This window comes from Durio zibethinus, chromosome 11 (genome assembly GCF_047325235.1).
Source record: "Durio zibethinus cultivar Kanyao isolate XHJ-2024 chromosome 11, ASM4732523v1, whole genome shotgun sequence".
Taxonomy (NCBI): Eukaryota; Viridiplantae; Streptophyta; class Magnoliopsida; order Malvales; family Malvaceae; genus Durio; species Durio zibethinus.
In genome coordinates, this window is record NC_143172.1 from 10,527,426 (window position 1) to 10,545,202 (window position 17,777).

The following is a 17,777-nucleotide window of genomic DNA, read 5'->3' on the forward strand; positions in this document are numbered from 1 at the left end:
CACCATTTAGTAGAACTACATTAGATTTGGCTGCTGGAGGAGCCATTAAAAGCAAAACTGTTGAAGAAGCATAATAGTTAATTGAAGAGATGGTAGCCAACAATTATCAATGGAGAATGAAATGTAAGGTACATAAAAAAAACCTATTGGTGTATATGAACTTGATGCTTTTAATTCCATTAATTCACAACTAGAAAACCTAACCAAAAAGATTGAAGCCTTAGAAACCCCATCTCAAACTGCCCTTGTTCATGCTATACAAAACCCGTTTGTGTCTTGTGAAATTTGTGATGGGCCTCATGCTATTAAAAACTGTCAATCAAGGATAAAAACGGTCTAGTATGATCAATAATCCAAACCTACCTACATGTTATATAGCAATACCTACAACGCAAGCTAAGGTGACAGATTAGCCATTACAAAGGCTTTTATTTTCTAAATTTTTTCTTTATTTCAATAAAAGCATTCTTTATTTTCAAGCTTTCTTTGTTTTTGGTTTACAAGTTCTTTAAAGCTTTTTTTTTGGGTTTTTAAGTTCTTTATAATTATTTATAAGTTTCAACCATAGTTTTTTATTTCCTACAAGCTTTCGATTTTTTGTAATTTTTGTTCAATTGTTTCTTTTATGCTTTTACAAGTTTCAACAACTTTAAATCTTTCTTTTATTCAAGTTTCAATCATTGTTTTCTTTAGATATAATTTTATTTGATCTTAATCGAAGATATCTAGTGACTGTTAGATGTTGAAATCTTGGCCTATATTGTTTTTACATGTTCTTGATTTATTTTCAATTGCAATCAAATCAATTTTCCTTAGTTTAGATATAAGGAGTTAGTTTGTCACCTTTAGTACTTGAATCCACACAACAATTTAATTTTATAGTCTTCATAGGAATGATACTATACTATCATCACTCTATTACTTGATTATGATCTATGTACTTACAGGCATTATAAAAAGTGGCAATCATGCAAGTATAGGTCATTTTGGCAAATTATCTCTCAGGTTGAGAAAAACTCGTCTATTCATTTTCTAAAAAAGAAAAAATTTCCCATACAATTCTTTTTGTTTAAACATGGAGATATTTCAACTAGAAAATTTATCAAATAGAATCAGGGACATTGCTTAGGTGTCGAGCTACCTTTAAAGGGCGTTGAGCTACCTTTAAAAGGCCTAAAATCAAATAGAAAAAAAAAAAAAGGCAATTAAGAACAAAAGGTGTGGGTGGTCCCAACATTTGTGTTCTAATGCTCAAGTTAAAGATTGGTTAATGAGAGAAATATGAAGGAGATGAAAAAAGAGTAAAGAAAACAAGATGGATAAATATTACCTAGATGGTGTTATTTATACTTACAAGATAAAGGTTTTTGGATAGCCTAGGCTACTCGAGATTAGTCCTAGTATTAGGGATGACCTAGTAGGTCTAAGCTAAGCTAGATGTTGACCATCCACTAAGGCATGACAAGTCATCATAAAAAAGGTCTAGCCTATAGGTTGGTGAGGTGATTAAGTGACGTGGACCAATGAATCGAGGTTAGTTTCACATGTTAGCTCAGTCAAAAAATCCAAAATGCCTATGGCTATTGCTAACACTTTCTAATGGGAGAAATACCTATTTTGCCTTTTGGACCCAAACATACCCCTAGCAAATATGTTTTCAAATAATGCATGATTTATTCCAAGCCCATAAGGTTTCTAATCCCTATTGGGTTGCTACCAAATATGTAGTTTGTTCCCAAATGTAATGAATTGAGATTTGTATAGAGATTTCCAATTAAATCTAGTAAAACACATCTCACATGATTTTGAAAAAAATTATAAGAGACTTAGTTTGGTGCAATTTGTCATGGAAGTGAGAAAACTTAAGTCATCGAAATTTCTAATAGGGTTGGTTGTTACCAAAATTTAATGCTTGTAGATTTTGGAGGCTTCCCAAATTCTTTGGCATTGATATTGTCAAAACATTTATACCCATATCAAGTTGTATGAGTCCTAAGAAATTGACTATATTGATGCTATAATAGGCCCCCAAAACTTGTTTTGCCCATTGAAAATTAAGAATGGTCATGCCTACGTTAAAAAAGATTTGGCCATCTAATTAGTAATCAGTTATAAACAATGAATGATCGATGAGATATTATATAGTTGTTTAGGAGTTATACCAGAGAATTTGTTTGAAGCCAACTGAAAAAAAAATTAAGTTGAAAAGTTGTTCAAGCTCAAAAGGAATGTTTCCACCAAAAGTGGTTCTACATCAGAGAAAAAAAAAAGAAAAGAAAAAATGCACCTAAATTGTTGCTTTAAATTTTTTAATGGCAAGTTGGAGAAGGTAGAGCCTAGAAAAATAACTAAGTTTAGTAAGTATTTTCCCTTGAACCTTATTTACATTTAAGCTGACAATTTTTAGGTTTGAACTATTGTTCAATGTCTTTTGCTGATGAAGATATCTCAGTCAGTTGGTTGATTACTGGCATCAAAATGAAGAAAATAATACTACAAATAAGATAAGCTTTAAGGTAGACCTAATAATTCGTATATTCGTGTCATGTAAAATATTGAAATTCATGTATTTATGTTGTATTTTACACAAAAATTAAGTATTAAAATTTGTATTGACACGAAAAAACAAAATATGTTTTTTTTGGTTTTATTAAACCCATATATAGTTATAACTAAAATTTTAAACCGTATCACCTTCATAACTTTTTTGTATCGTATTCATATTATGTCATTGTATCGTATTTTAAATTACAAGGTTTACTTCAAGGCGTGCTATAAATGCCATTTTCATTGAAATTTATTTCACTAATCATGAAAAATAGGCTGATTAGTCTATGAGATACAAGACTAGTGAAATTTAAAATACTAAACACCCGTAAAAAAGACTAGAAATATTTTATCTTAGACTAGATTTTATACAACAAATAAAGCCAAGAGAGTTGTTTCTATTTTGAGAGTAAGAGACAAGAAATATGATAATTAATTTGAAACCATATCTATTTATAGAGATTGAAATAAAGGGTTATTTTCTTTAATTTATGTTATTTCATTCAATAATTATGTTATTTCATTAAAACTTATCAAATAATTATAGATGTAATTATTAATCTTTTATAAATTTAGTATTAGTTTTTGAATGATTATAATTCATTTTAAAAGAAATAATTTTTCATATTAAAAAAATCATAACTATTGATCTAGAGAATCTCAGGAAAGTTTAGTCTTATTTTTGTTTACTTGATTTCTCAATACCTTGTATCATCCTTAACCAACCTATTAGTGTGACTTTGTGATGCATGCTGTATATTTCAACATCCAACCTAGGTAGACAAAAACTAAGTTTCATAATCCAAGAATACACGCAAAAATGGACTTTTGTCCAATAGCTTTTAACATTTAGACATGTTGGATTTATATTAGTTTCAACCAATATGTTTGTCTAGAGAAGGAAAAGGCAAGAGCAACATGACATACGCCTTAAATCATAGTCCACATTTTGTTAATAAAGGAAAAAATTCATGGCAATGCCTTTTCAAGTTTTATCAATGTTTATGGTACAAAATAGTGAGTTATAAACATTTAAAATTTCATAAGACCAAATACATCATTTAATATATTATAAGTTGAAGCATTGTAGCTTAAAAAATGGTAGTTTCAATGGGTTGCTACTTAGCAAAAAAAAAAAAAAAAAAGGTCAAAGCTAAGCAAGCCAAAGCTAAAAAACATCATGTTATATAGCTTGTAATGGCCGAGGCTTATAACCCATAAGATAAATTTTATTTATTTTGACCACCTTTGATTTCTCATAAAGCTATACACATGTCATCTTTTAATTAGCTCTTTTTTTCTTTTCTTTTTTCCTTTTTTCTCCCTTTCTTCTCGCAATATAAAATCCTTAATTTTTTTTGTTCATTTTTTTCTCTTCTTATTCTTTCTCTAAATTCTTAACTCTTTCACTCTCTCTATATAAAAAAACCACCACCACGACCTCTACTCAACACCATCTACAAGTCACCTTTTTTTTTACCAAAGTAAAACAAGTAATAAAAAAAAATACACAATCGAAAAAAATCAAAATCATAACTAAAAATACGCAACCATAATCAAAATCACAAAAATACAAAGCAACCAAAATCCAAAAGATAAACAATTGAAAAAATTCAAAATCACAAAAAAAAAAAGAAAGTTTTTGGGATTTGTTTTCAAGGAAAAGGAAGACTTTTGGAAGGAGCTAAACATACTCAAATTTTGAGGTGTTTGAATCGATAGAAGAGAGTGTTTTTGAGATTTTAGGCCATGAGTTTAAAGTTAGATCTAGCAAGTTTGAATTAGATTTTGAAAAATCCATCAAGATAGAAAGAAGAAGAAGGGAACAAGGATTTTTTGAGGATTTTTTTTTGAAATTTTTTTACATTGATGACCAGCGGTTGGTGCAACAACCAATTGTCAGAATATGAATTTAAGCTATTAATTTTTTGTTTGAATAATGAGAGAGGAAAGAAGTTGAGAGAGATTGTATAGAGAAGAAAAAATAATGAATTAATAAAAAACCAAAAATTTCATCCATATAATAAATCTTATACTTTTTAGGATTCTGAAGTTGTCTACATTACCCTTATAGCTTTTCTATTTTATTTCATTTTTCGATTCTTTTTTTTTTTAAATTAAATTGTTGATTGGTGTTTTCATGCATCATATTAGTCTTTTTGTAAAAAAAAATTACACATTAGGACATTATAAAAAAATATTTTAAAATTTAAAAAATTCAAATTTTAGAATTGATAATAAATATAATTATTTTTTTATCTTAATATTTAATTAGATATAAATTATGATATGTATAGACAAAATATATTATATACATTTTTAATCAAATATATATAAATTACCTAATAATATTAATCCACTTATATGATCAAAGTTGCAATTGTTCTTTGGTTTTTAAATTTTATTTGAAAGAACTTTTAAATAATAATGATTTAATAAAATTATTGTTATTTGGTGTCAAAGTAAAAAATAATTAATGAAATAAAAATGACAACATGTTAAATTAGTAAAGAAGAAATGAAATTTACATATGACTAATATTTAGCTATATCAAATGATGATTACAAGTAATTATCATATGTATATGAATAAACTATATGTGCAATGCACAAAAAAATATATATGTACAATAATCTTAAATTGTGTTAGCTTCAATAAAACTTTCATTTATAATTTTAAAATGTATGCACAATTATTTATTATAAAATCCATTTTCTAAAATAATACGAAAATGATTTTTTTACAATCATGTACTTTTTTATTTATTTTTCATATTTTTTTAATAAATATAATGTTTTCAATTTTTATTGATGTACATTTTTAGTATCAATTAGTTGTGCCTATTTTTTGTTAAAATTTATATCATGATATGTTGGATGATGAAGACAATTTTAATTTTTGTATCAATTTTGCATAAAATAAATTTATTTCACTTATTATTTTATGTCATAGTGTTACCTTTTATGATCAATTATCTCATTTTATAATTTCTCCATTTGATAAAAAAAATTTTTGAAGGAAGGGTGAGGCAGACGAGATGAATAAGAAGAAAGGCTTTGACATTTTCTTTTGCTTCTCTTTCTATCATTTTTACTTTCTTTTCACTTTTTTTTTTTTTTAAATCTATTCATACAATAAGATTTTTTTCTTTTTTTTTTCTTTGACAATTCTTCCAACAACGCAAAAGCTATCTATACAATAAACCTAACCTACCTCTTCCATTTCTTTATGTCGTCTCTAATCTCAATTTAGGTAATAAAAATAAAAATAGAAGTGGTCTCTTAGATTTAACCCTAAAACATTCCTCAGTTTTCTTACTTTCTCTCAACTTTTTTTCCTTTTCCCTGTTTGATTTTCAAAAAAAAAAAAAAAGGGGTTGATTTTTTTGTGGTAATGATGACATTTGCTTCAATCTCAGTTCACCAATTTGTTGTCATTTTTATAGGTGTTCGTTGGGTGCGTTAAGGACTGGAAAGTTGTTTTCAAGTGGAGTTTTTCTAATGGTAGCGTTGACTATTTAGAGATTTTCTCTTCAATCCTTTCTTCTTTGTTTTTTACTTCTTATTATTTTCTTTTTGAGTAAAAATATTATTTTGTTTATAAGTTAATTAATTGATGGTTAGTTTTTTAAAATATTATTTTTTATTTTTAATTATGATTTTTATGGAAGTAATTGGATAAATTTTTAAGATGGAAGAGAACTATGAACAAGCTGAAGAACATTTATGTTGAAATTTTTTGTGATTGTTTTTCTTTAATTTACATGTGTGAATTCTGAAGGCATGAATGCCTTTTGATTTTCTTCAACTCCCAAAAATTGAAACCGTAATCCATTAAGTTTTGTAATGATCTAGCAAACTATCTGTCTCTTTCAAGCTTGGCCTCATGCAATCCCCTTGGTACTGCTTTTAAATGTTTTTTTTCTTAGCATGACATGGAAGTTTCAAAAATTTCTTGATGATTTTGAACTTTTGTGAGAAATACCCAAAATAAATAAGATTATGGTTGGTATCATATTTTCTTAATTTTGTGAATGTACAATTATCGATGAAAAAAAGAGAGAAAGAGATGAAAATTTGGTGTTGAAAATAGATAATTCTAATCCATTTCCTGACAGCAACAATATGATGCAAAACAGATACTCTTCACTTTTATCATTTGTAGTGAATGGTATTAATAGTACAGTAACAAAATTAATGGCATCAAGTGCTGAACTGGATGGTCCCATCAAATATTAAATTTATGACTTTTTTTTTTTTTTTTTTTAATTTTGTAAGGTTTTAATTTACAAAGGATTTTTAAAGAGCGAGGATCATGATCAACTTTTTACTCTAGTAAGCCACAATTTTATTTTTTAATTTTTTTGAAGAATTTTTATTTAGTATAAAAAGATACTTAGTTAAAGCAACAATTTCTCTTCGTTAATGTAATAAAGGAATGTTGTTACTTGGTCACCATGTCCACATTTCATTATTGAATTATTGATTAGAATTGTAGAATTTACAAGTAAACAGAATCACCTCTTTACTACCTGATTTATTTTTTGAGAATTCTTTTGGCTAAATTAAAAGTACGTAATTTATGCAATTAAATCTTCATATAGTTTTTGAAAAAAGGATGAAGTATGTGGCTTTATAGAAATATATAATGAACCTTGAAACTTTGGAATTGTTTTAAACTCAACGACAATTATAATCTAAAAAGCTTAGCACAAATTTGATACCTTGGTGTACTTGGTTGTTCTTATTCAGATTAAATCAGAAGGCCCCGACGAAAATTGGCTTTCACATTACTCAAAATGCAACTATTTTGATTTCATTGCCAATCATTTCTCTTAGCAAGAGCTCAATTCCAACCTTAATATGACCAAATATAGTAGATAGTCTTTCATCATAACAAAAGATTATTTTTATGCTTTCCATCTGTCAAATTGCTTTAATTTCTAAATCGATTTGTACTATTTGTGTGTATGTGTGTATGTATATATATATATATATATATATATATATATATTGAGATAATAGTGAAAGAGTTTCAGGCAATCAAGTTGATCTTATACTCTGTCTTTTGTGCTTAGGATTAATGTAGCTTGGGAATAAGCAATGTAATATTGTTTTTTTTTTTTTCTTTTTTTATGTATTTCATGAGCTAATCCACGCAATCAAAGTTACAAATTTTTTAAACCAATGTCCATGTCGCACCCCACTTCCCCATATATATATATATATTTTTTTTTGCTCATTTGGATTAATAAAAACTAAGGAAGCCAATAATTTTATCTTTTTTTACCTCAAGAATCATATCTCTCCCCTCACTTTTTCATGCTTTTACTTTTTTTTTTTTTCCATTTTTATTTAGAAAAGAGAAAGAATAAAACCAGGTAGTAATAATTTTACAAGTGGAATGTATAGATTTTTTTTCTTTACATTTTTGTTTTTCGATTATAAATTGAAGATCAGAGTTTTATTTTTCTTGAATTCTATGGATTTGAAGATTTTATAGTTTATTTATGGCTTTTTAGTTGCTATTTTTTTATGTTTGTGTTTGTTTTGTTGATTCTTTTCTCGCATGATCTTGATTTTTTTTTCCTTTTTTTCTCTCTCAGTTCATGTATTTGTAATAGTTTTTGTATCTTTTATCTTCGTTAATAAATTTGAAGGTGTTTCAAGCACAAATTTTAATGCATTCAGTTTGAACTCTATTAAAACAAAACTAAATTTTCATTTATGAACTTAATAGATCTTATTGAGCTTATCAAGTTGTCTATTATTGTGATATTTTACTTACCAATAATTTGACATCTACAAAATATGTATTTATAAATTAGTATATGTGCTACAAGTTGACAATAGAATTTAGGGATTTACTGATCTAGACCATGATTTCAGGCACTGAGACATGTCAATGTCAATCCACAAGGTAAACTTTCTTGTCCCTCGTGCTTACCTAATTTGCTTTCATTTTTCTTTTGATTTTCCTTTTTCACCTAATTAACAATGTAAATCAAATCACTGCTAATGATAAAATTGCAAAGCAAGTTCGTCGTCTTAAACACCGAAAATTCAAATAACTCAAATATTTTTTGGTGATACTGTGCCTTCACACCCATCGCCATCATCAACCATTGTCACCAAATTTAATCCTAGCAATCCTATTTTCATCAACATGGCATACATCATTTTGCTACTGGCGAGATACTATCAATAGACTAAATGAACAAATGAAGACTTTATTTTACCCTTTTTCTTTTTACATCAAATCACAGTGCAATTTTCTTGGTTAGAGGAATAGACATCATTAAAAAAAAAACCATAAGCATTTTCCATTGTCCCTGGAATTGTGTCTGACAAATATTTGTGCATCTATTACTGCTCTTACTTGCTCATCTTATATTTGCTTTCATTGTTTTCATTTGATTTATTTTTAACATGAACTACTTTATGTGGGCTATTTGTTTGTTGTTTGCTGCTATATGTTCTCGTTATTTTTAGTTGCTATTAGTTTGAAATTTGAGACTTTTTTAAAAGTATAGTCAGCACTCACATGTAACGGGTTGTAGTTTTGTGTTTTGAATGAATTAAGTAAAAATATATTAAACTTCAGTAATTGTATGTTAAAATTTGAGTTTTAAGAGTTGTATTTCATCTTTGTCAATAGATTTATAATTCAAATTTGTTGTTCACTTATTGAATACTAACTTTTTAGGCAAAATTGAAATAGGATTTCAAACTTAAAAAAACATTTTTAGCTTCAATTTTCGGTTCTACGGATTTTTTTTAGTGTGAGATTAATGATGCTGTATGGTTTTTTTAATGTTTTAATATGCCTTACAAATTTTTTAATGTATGATGCTACTTAATTAATTGTGCAATTATTTGTTGATGTTAATAAAATAATAAAAGAATGGTAAATATACAATTCGATAGTCTTTTTTGACTCCTGCAGCAATGAACGGGCATTCCGCTAGTTACTATTATGATTATTATATATTGTCAGACTTGGCATCGGTCCATACAAGAAATAAGAGACCATAGTACAACTCAACGGAGGTATTTGATTTGCTACAGTAGGAATCTTGATGGTTCAAAATTTCCTCAGGTAGGAAGGGATCTTGATTTATTTCCGCCCTTTTCAATGGGGCAAAAAAAAAAAAAAAAAAAAAACCCCTAGCATAACGTAGTCGTTTTTTACCTCTATAAAAGTCCATTTCAATACTCAAAATACTTTCAACTCATCGCCATATTATTAAGAGGAACTTAAAGGAATCCACGTTCTAGCATTGAAATTGAAACTAGGCAAACCAACAGTATAGCATGCTTATTGAGATATCTAACCTCAAAAGACTTGAAATATTTACTCAACAGAAAACTCGAACAACATGGTGTGTTGGCACTTGTTACCAGGTTGAACAACAATTGACGGGAAGTTTGGTTGGTTTATGGCATTTGGAAATCCCTGTGTCTCCAAGCATAAGCCTGCATGCTTGTTATAGACAGCACCTCCTTTCCCAACAACTCCATTCACATAGTTAGCAGTGTAAAATTGCATCCCAGGGGCATTGGTCCACAATCTAAGGACCCTTGAGCTTGATGGGTCTTTCACTGTGGCAGCATGTTTCAAACCCGATTTTTCTTCCCCACCGCCAAGAACATAGTTATGGTCATAACCCAAACCTACCTCATGGATTGAAATACCAACCTTCTTCTCAGCAGTGAAGTCAAAAGGGGTGTCTTTAACAGGTATGATTTCACCAGTTGGCACCGTATTCTCATCAACAGGAGTGATATGCGATGCCCATATCTGAATTGAATGGTCAAGTATGTTCCCTGAGTTGTGGCCTGCTAAGTTCCAGTAAGTGTGTTGAGCTAAGTTAATTGGAGTGGCCTTGTTCTCAGGCACTGCTTCCATGTCAAGCTTCATTGTCATGCTTGAAGTTAGAGTGTAGGTTGCAGTCACAGAAACATCACCTGGGTAACCTTTAACAGGAAAACCGGAATATTAGAGAGAAATAGAAATAAGTGTGACAATAAGAGAGAGGGACAGGATGGGAACTTACCCTCCTCACCATCACTGCTGTGATATTTAAAAGTAATGGATGGGTTTTCGCCTTTCTTGTATTCTGCCACCTCCCATATTTTCTTGTCAAAACCCTTGAATCCACCTAGAGGAAAGAAACAAAGGAATGAAAATTGAATGCTTTATATATTCATAGACCAGATGTTTCTAAGCAGGAACAATAAAAATTGGGATATTAGTTTACATCTGAAATGGGTGTCAGAGTCAGGCAATCCACAGCAAAACTATTCATTAACAGTAAAAGCCAAAACTATTATATTTAATATATGTAACATAGGTGAGATGGCTGCTCTAAATTTGTTCTCTCTATTTTACGTCTGTCACTTTTCTGTACCTAAAGAAGATGCACGTCTGCTTAGCAAATGATTGTATAAACAAGACATATATGAACTCTTCCAATTCATTAAAGTCCTCAAAAGTCACAACAGCAATACTTTAACGAAGCAGGAAAAAAAAAAAAAAAGGAAGAGCACTTCTATTCAATGTTTCTTTCTTTCCACTTTTTCCTGTTCTGGAAATTCTCAGGTTTAATATCATTCTATGCAACCAAAATAGTCATTTTCTATAATATTAATATTTAACAGCAGCTTTATAATCTGTATGAAAACAGAAGACATAAAATAAAAAAGTAACATCATGAATATAACATCTTGTTCAATTTTATCTTTACAAAATAAAGTATTATGAGGTAAAGTTTTTGTTTTAAGAAAGAAAACATACAAGGGGAAAAAAAAAGAAATGCAAAATTAATTCACCAAGACAATCCAAATTAATAGATAGAGCATAGAGCATAGTTAAAAGAATGTTTTGGATTTTTTGCTCCCGTACAGTTAAAAGTATATGATATAAAATAAAAACATAATTATTGTCCGTTGCAACATCCCCACAACCGATTGAAGCATGCAGAAAATCAGTTTTAATAAAGTTACTGCAGTCTCATTCTGGTCATCGAAAATTATGAGAAAAGTCTTTTATTATTCAAGAGTTGATGGGAAACATTAAAGACCAAAACAAAAATTCCAAATAAGAATGAAAGTTCCTTATCATTCCTAGACATAACAATTTGAATCAAGCTTCAGAGAAACTACCATTGAACTGACCATAATAAGAATTTTCTTTTCCAAGAGAATTAAATAATGTTTGAACAGATTAATGAACAAAGGAAATTACAAGGAATTAAGTTGAGCAGCAGAAAAGATAAAGAGCAGGATTGAGGGAACAAAAACAACAGAGACAGATCTATACCATGGAGACTGTTTGGAGGCTTGTTGATTGGCAAAGAGTATTCAACTCCATTAAGAGTAAACTTGCCATCTTTGATCCTGTTTGCCACCCTCCCCACAATGCAGCCAAAATAAGGTGCAGCACCTTGCTGATCATACATAAATTAACCCAAGACATATTAAAAGAATCAAACAAAACCCCATTCACTAAATCAAAGAGACTAAAATGAGATATCTCAACAAGCCATCAATTTGTCACACAAATTACTTCCCAGCTCTCTCATCTAAAATTTTTCTTTCATTGTAAGAGATCAATACAGCCAGAAATTGATCATTGTCTATGTAAATTCCAAACATAATATTGAAAAGAGAAATCAAATGATTTTTCCATAGAAATAGGTTCTTTTATTTATCCCGACAAAACCCAATTCATTAAACAAGATGATAATCAAAATTAAATGCTTCCAAATTAAAATAAATAAAATAGAGAAATATAGACAGAATTTACCATGTACGGTCCGACAGTGTCGAATCCCAGGACGACATCAGCTAATTGACCTTTAAAGTCAAGAAAAACCCATTGATCATTAAGAATTTAACGTTTAGATTTAAAATAAATAAATAAATAATGATTAAATTTAACAAGAGAAAATAAAAATATAAACAAAAAAGAGAAGATTTTGATGCAGATACCGTTTTTGTCAGGAGCAGACAACGAAGTGATAGTGCAGCCATAGTTGGTGATCTGAACTCGTATGGTTCCATTGTTGAGTTCAAATATCTGCGGTTGCTTTGCCATTTGAGGGTTTTCTTCTTTTTTTTAAATGGAGATTTGACTTTCAGAGCATTCGGTACTTTGGTTTGGTTTGTCTACAAAGGAAACACTTCCATGTGTTGGAATGTCTTACGTCATTTTTCTTATCCTTATTCCTTATTGCATGCCACGTATTCATATTTCCTACCCTTTGTTTTTCCGATTAGTAATTATCCAAACAAATCAGATTTTTTAAATCTTACTAATTACAATTATTATGTGATTTTTTATTTGTTCAAATATTTTTTTCAAAAAGTATTAATTTTATAAAAATATTAATAATTTAAAATTAATTACTTCAAGCCCATCAGACTTTGACTTATGTTGTGTTTGGATTGAAGAAAAGGAAAAAAAAAATAATGAAATTTTTTTTTTTCATTATTTAGATAAAAAAAGAACTGAAAACTTAATAATTTTATTTTTATGAAAAATATTTTTATTAATACTACTTAAACTTAGTCTCATCATGGTTATCTTAAAAATTTTTTCGATTAATTCTATTTTCTTTAAGTTTTACATGTTTCTTTTAATATAAAGATTGTTGATAAAAAATTATTTTGGTAATTTAAATTTTTATGAATGATTAAACATGAATAGATATATATATGATAACTTTTTTTAGATGTATGTACTTATTTTTTGATATTCACAACTTCACAGTTTTTTATCTTTTAGATATTTATTTCTTGCCTTTGTTTATGTTGAATCGAATAATGTATCATTATTAATCTTGTAAAATCATAAAAAAATTTAAAGGTTTGTGGTTCTTTGTTTTTGTGTTAAAAAGCTGTAATTTTTTATCTAAGATTCAGTTAATATTTTTACGAGATGTCAGATCACTACCTCACAATTTTTAGCTTAAGCTTAATGATTTTAATACATTAGATAATTACTTGGTGTCTAATCAGGTTGGGGTATGCCTTTTGAGATTTGACAATCTATGTTTCTAGAGGTGGAAAAAAAAATGCTATTTTCAATGTTATTGGAACCATTAGATCATAGAGAGTGAGAAAATAAGCTTAGTTAGCTAAAACATGGGATATTTTAAAAATCTAATAAAACGAGCATCTAGAACAACTAACTTTAACTTATGATGCAAAATAGTAGATGCAAATAGAATCATAAATGACCTCAAAAAATGATATAGTTGTTGAAACCAATTTTCAATTTTAGAAGAATTCTTCAAAACCAAACTCAACATCACATTAGATTTGATTTTATAACTAACACCTTTTACAAAGATGATTTCTTTTTACAAGTATTCTATATAATATAACAATTTATATAACTTCACAGTTTATAAATATTTTATAATTTTTCAAGCCTTAACAACAAAATAAGCCAAATTATCATCAAATAAATTAAAAGACTAAATTAAACATAAAATTAAGAGTAAATCAATAATTAACTATTATATCTTATCGTATTAAATATACTCAATTTTATTCAAAAAGATTTGCTTGATTTTCATAAGTGTAGCCATAACATCTTTCATATTTTTTCTTTCTTTAGATAACTCAAATGAACAATCCAAAGCTAACTCCATAATGAATAAAATACAACTTGCTTTAACAATAAAGTCTTGTCCTCTTTTCTTACTCTAGATCACCGTAGTATTAAGAAACATGTGTTTTAAGAAATTATTTATAAATTTCTTTATAATAACGGAAAGAGTCAATTTATTTATAAATTTATATCATCACCTCATGAATCTAACTAGTATTAAGAAACACGTGTTCTAAGAAATTAGCTTGCAAGTTGCAATAGTAGATTGTAGATAAAAACCAAGTATTAGAGAAGATAACTGGCTTGGTTTTAGCTTATGCTGAAAATATTAATGGGCTGGGTTTGTTATTTTCGATGGTATATTAAATTTATATTAATTTTAGTTATAGTAATAAAAATTTAATAATAAAAAAATGGATAAAACTAAACAAAGTAGATATTTAGTTTTAGTTGTATTGAATAATGTTTTTTTTACTTAAGTGTTTATACATATGATTTATTTTTGATTTGTTGTTAGCTATTAAATAAACACATTATTTTCTATGAATGTGCACTACTATTAACTTGTTTCATACAAGAATATATATACAATGTAAGTGTATTTATTTTTATATACAACAATATATATATAATGTAAGTGTATTTATTTTTATGAAAATAATAATTGTTGTTAATATTTTGTAATCATAGATGGATAAACAAAGAAATAAGACAATGATTGAGTATATGTGAAAAAAAAAGTCATCAAAGCACAATTGTCTACATTATGTGTTTAGCTCTTTATTGGTATACATAAAAAATGATCACAAAAAAAGTTATTAATTATTGTATGAGTCTAGAAAGAGATCATGTTATAGATGAAATAATGAATCAAATTATCGGTAATGAGAAAGGTAGAGATATTATAGGAATGGGACCTAAAACTTTTCTAGATTTATATGCAATACTAAAAAAATATGGTGGTCTAGAACCAACAAGACGAGTTACAATGGAAGAACAAGTTGTTAAAACTCTTTTTGTATTATCTCATCATGCAAAAATAGATAGATTCAATTTTGGTTTAGACATTCAGGAGAAACAACTAGTCACCATTTACTTTGTGTTTGAAAAGCTATAATAGAGTTAAAGCAGAGATTTCTTCAACAACAAAATGGCTCACATATTCCGGTTAAGATACTTTGCAATTAATAGATTCTTCCGATATTTTAAGATAAGAAATTATTAGTTACTTTAATTAATCACATGTTTATTTTATATTCAATAAGTATCAATATATAAAATCAATAGCAGGTTTGTGTAGGAGTTATTGATGGAACACATATTAGAGTTATGGTATCAAATATAGATGCTCCAAAATATCATGGTGAAACAGAGTACCCAACACAAAATGTATTGGCAACATGTTCATTTGATTTAAAATTCACTTATGTATACCTAGATAGGAAGGTACTATGTTTGACTCAAGAATTATGAAAAATGCACTATAAAAAAAACATAGACTTATGATTCTAAAAGGTGATGAATATATTATATTTAATTTATAGCTACATATAAGACTGAAATAATGATATGGTTACAAATTTAAATAGGTAAATATTATCTTGTTAATATTGAAATTATGTTGAGAAGCAGATTGATTGCACTATATAGAGGGGTATGATATCATTTGAAAGAATATACAACTAACCCTCTAAAAAATTCTAAGGAATTATTCAATTTTAGGCATATAACTTTGCGTAATGCAATTGAAAGAGCATTTGGTATCCTAAAAAAAGATTTTTCATTATAGCAAGCACAAATGCACTAACATATGGAGTTAGAACCTAGAAAGTAACAAATTTTAGCTTATTGTATTTTATATAATTACTTAATAACAGTAAATCTCGATGATGCTTTTATTGATGAGATTGATTGTGAACTAAATCTAAGTCCACTGGATAAGAGTATTATGCTCCTAAAAATGAGAATGAAGATGCTGCTTAAGAAGAACAATTAAGAGATTCTATAGCTAATGCTATGTGGATAGATTATAGAAATTGAACAATTATTATTACTTGTGTATTTTTTTGATTTTATATTTGCTTTATTTGAAAGAAATATATTTCTTTGATTAAATAAATATTATTTTATTTGAACAATTAAAGTACTTATTTTTCAATTACTTATTTAATTGTTATTATAATTTTTTGCCTTTTTTATTTTGTAAATTTAATTATGCTGAGAAAGAAAAAAATGATTACAACTAATAAAAGTGATAAATGGACAAATAAGGATGATGTTTTAACATGGACACCAATAATGGATGATACTTTTGTTGATGTATTTTTTAATCAACATAATATGGGGAACAGGGTAAATGGAACTTTCACTAAATATGCCTATGATAATATAGTCATTAAGCTAAAAAAAAAAATTTATTAGAGATATAGAGAAGGAAAAAGTGAAAAACCGTTGGAAAACTATAAAAACTAATTTCTCAAAGTGTTATAACTTGTTCAAGTAAGGAATGAGTGGATTTTCTTGGAATTTAGTTATTAAATTATGGGGTGTTGAACCTAAAGTTCAACAGAGATTGATTGAAATAAATTTTATTAAAATCAATATTTAATTATTATTTTATTAACTATTTTACATTTTATCATTTATATTCTCGCAATATAATATGTATAAATTTTTAGGCACATTTTCATGCCTAAGAATGAATGACTAAACTCATTCCAAATTATGACAAGATGATGATTCTTTATGGTAATGATTGAGCCACTAGGGAGCATGTTGAGACTACAATAGAAATGAGATGAATGGAGCAATCTTTTAGAACTAATGATGAATTAAGAGAAATTATTGATGATATTGATAATTTAATCTCCCAAAACAAGGTAACATTGGAGAATGATGATATTTCGAGTGAGGAGTACATTGATCTCATTACATCCCTTCAGGCTCATTTTAAAAATCCTATCGATCTTTCGAGTAGTTCAATGAATAAAAGAGCTAAAAAATCAAAAGATAACAAGTATGATGAACTTATTTTAGAAGGGTTTGAAATAGTTGCTAATGCACTTACTGTAGGAAATGCTATTTATGAAAAGATCAATACTCGTGTTGATCAAATTTTGAAAAATGAAATATGGAATCCATTAGAGTAGATAGGAATTGACTCACAACTAATAACCACTACTTACCTATATTTTATTGATAATCTTGAGAAAATAAGAGTAGTACTTAGATGTCCATGGGATAAAAAGAAATGAGGTTGTTGAAAAGTTGGTACTTGGTTCATCTAGTCATTAAAGATGTTAAAAATGTCTTTGCTAAATAAATTTTTTAATCTATTGAGAATTTTTTTTTTCATAGGGTAAAAATATTTATTTTTTATTTTGGTAAAATAAATTTATGTTAAATAACTATATGGTGATATGCTATTACTTTTTTTCTAGTGCAAAAAAGGAATCTAGTTCGCTAGTATGAAATGTTTTATGTGATTGCATATTTTCTTATCTAAGAGTTTTTATATGAATACTAAAGGCTTAATTTACTTCAAAATTCTCAATCTTTTGATATTTGTTGTAACTTTCTAGATTGCATACATTGTTGGCAAGGTCAAATGC

At 27.7% G+C, this 17,777-nt stretch overlaps 1 protein-coding gene across 1 annotated transcript; it reads right to left on the bottom strand.

The window, feature by feature from the left end:
- Positions 1 to 9,768: 9,768 nt before the first annotated feature.
- Positions 9,769 to 12,770, bottom strand: LOC111291177 (uncharacterized). The gene is made up of 5 exons (XM_022882801.2): positions 12,540 to 12,770; positions 12,355 to 12,404; positions 11,869 to 11,995; positions 10,604 to 10,708; positions 9,769 to 10,523 (listed from the first exon to the last, which is right to left on the bottom strand). Exons 1-5 carry the CDS (start codon positions 12,643 to 12,645, stop codon positions 9,901 to 9,903), a joined length of 1,011 nt encoding a protein of 336 aa, XP_022738536.2. The 5' UTR covers positions 12,646 to 12,770; the 3' UTR covers positions 9,769 to 9,900.
- Between the last annotated feature and the right edge of the window lie 5,007 nt (positions 12,771 to 17,777).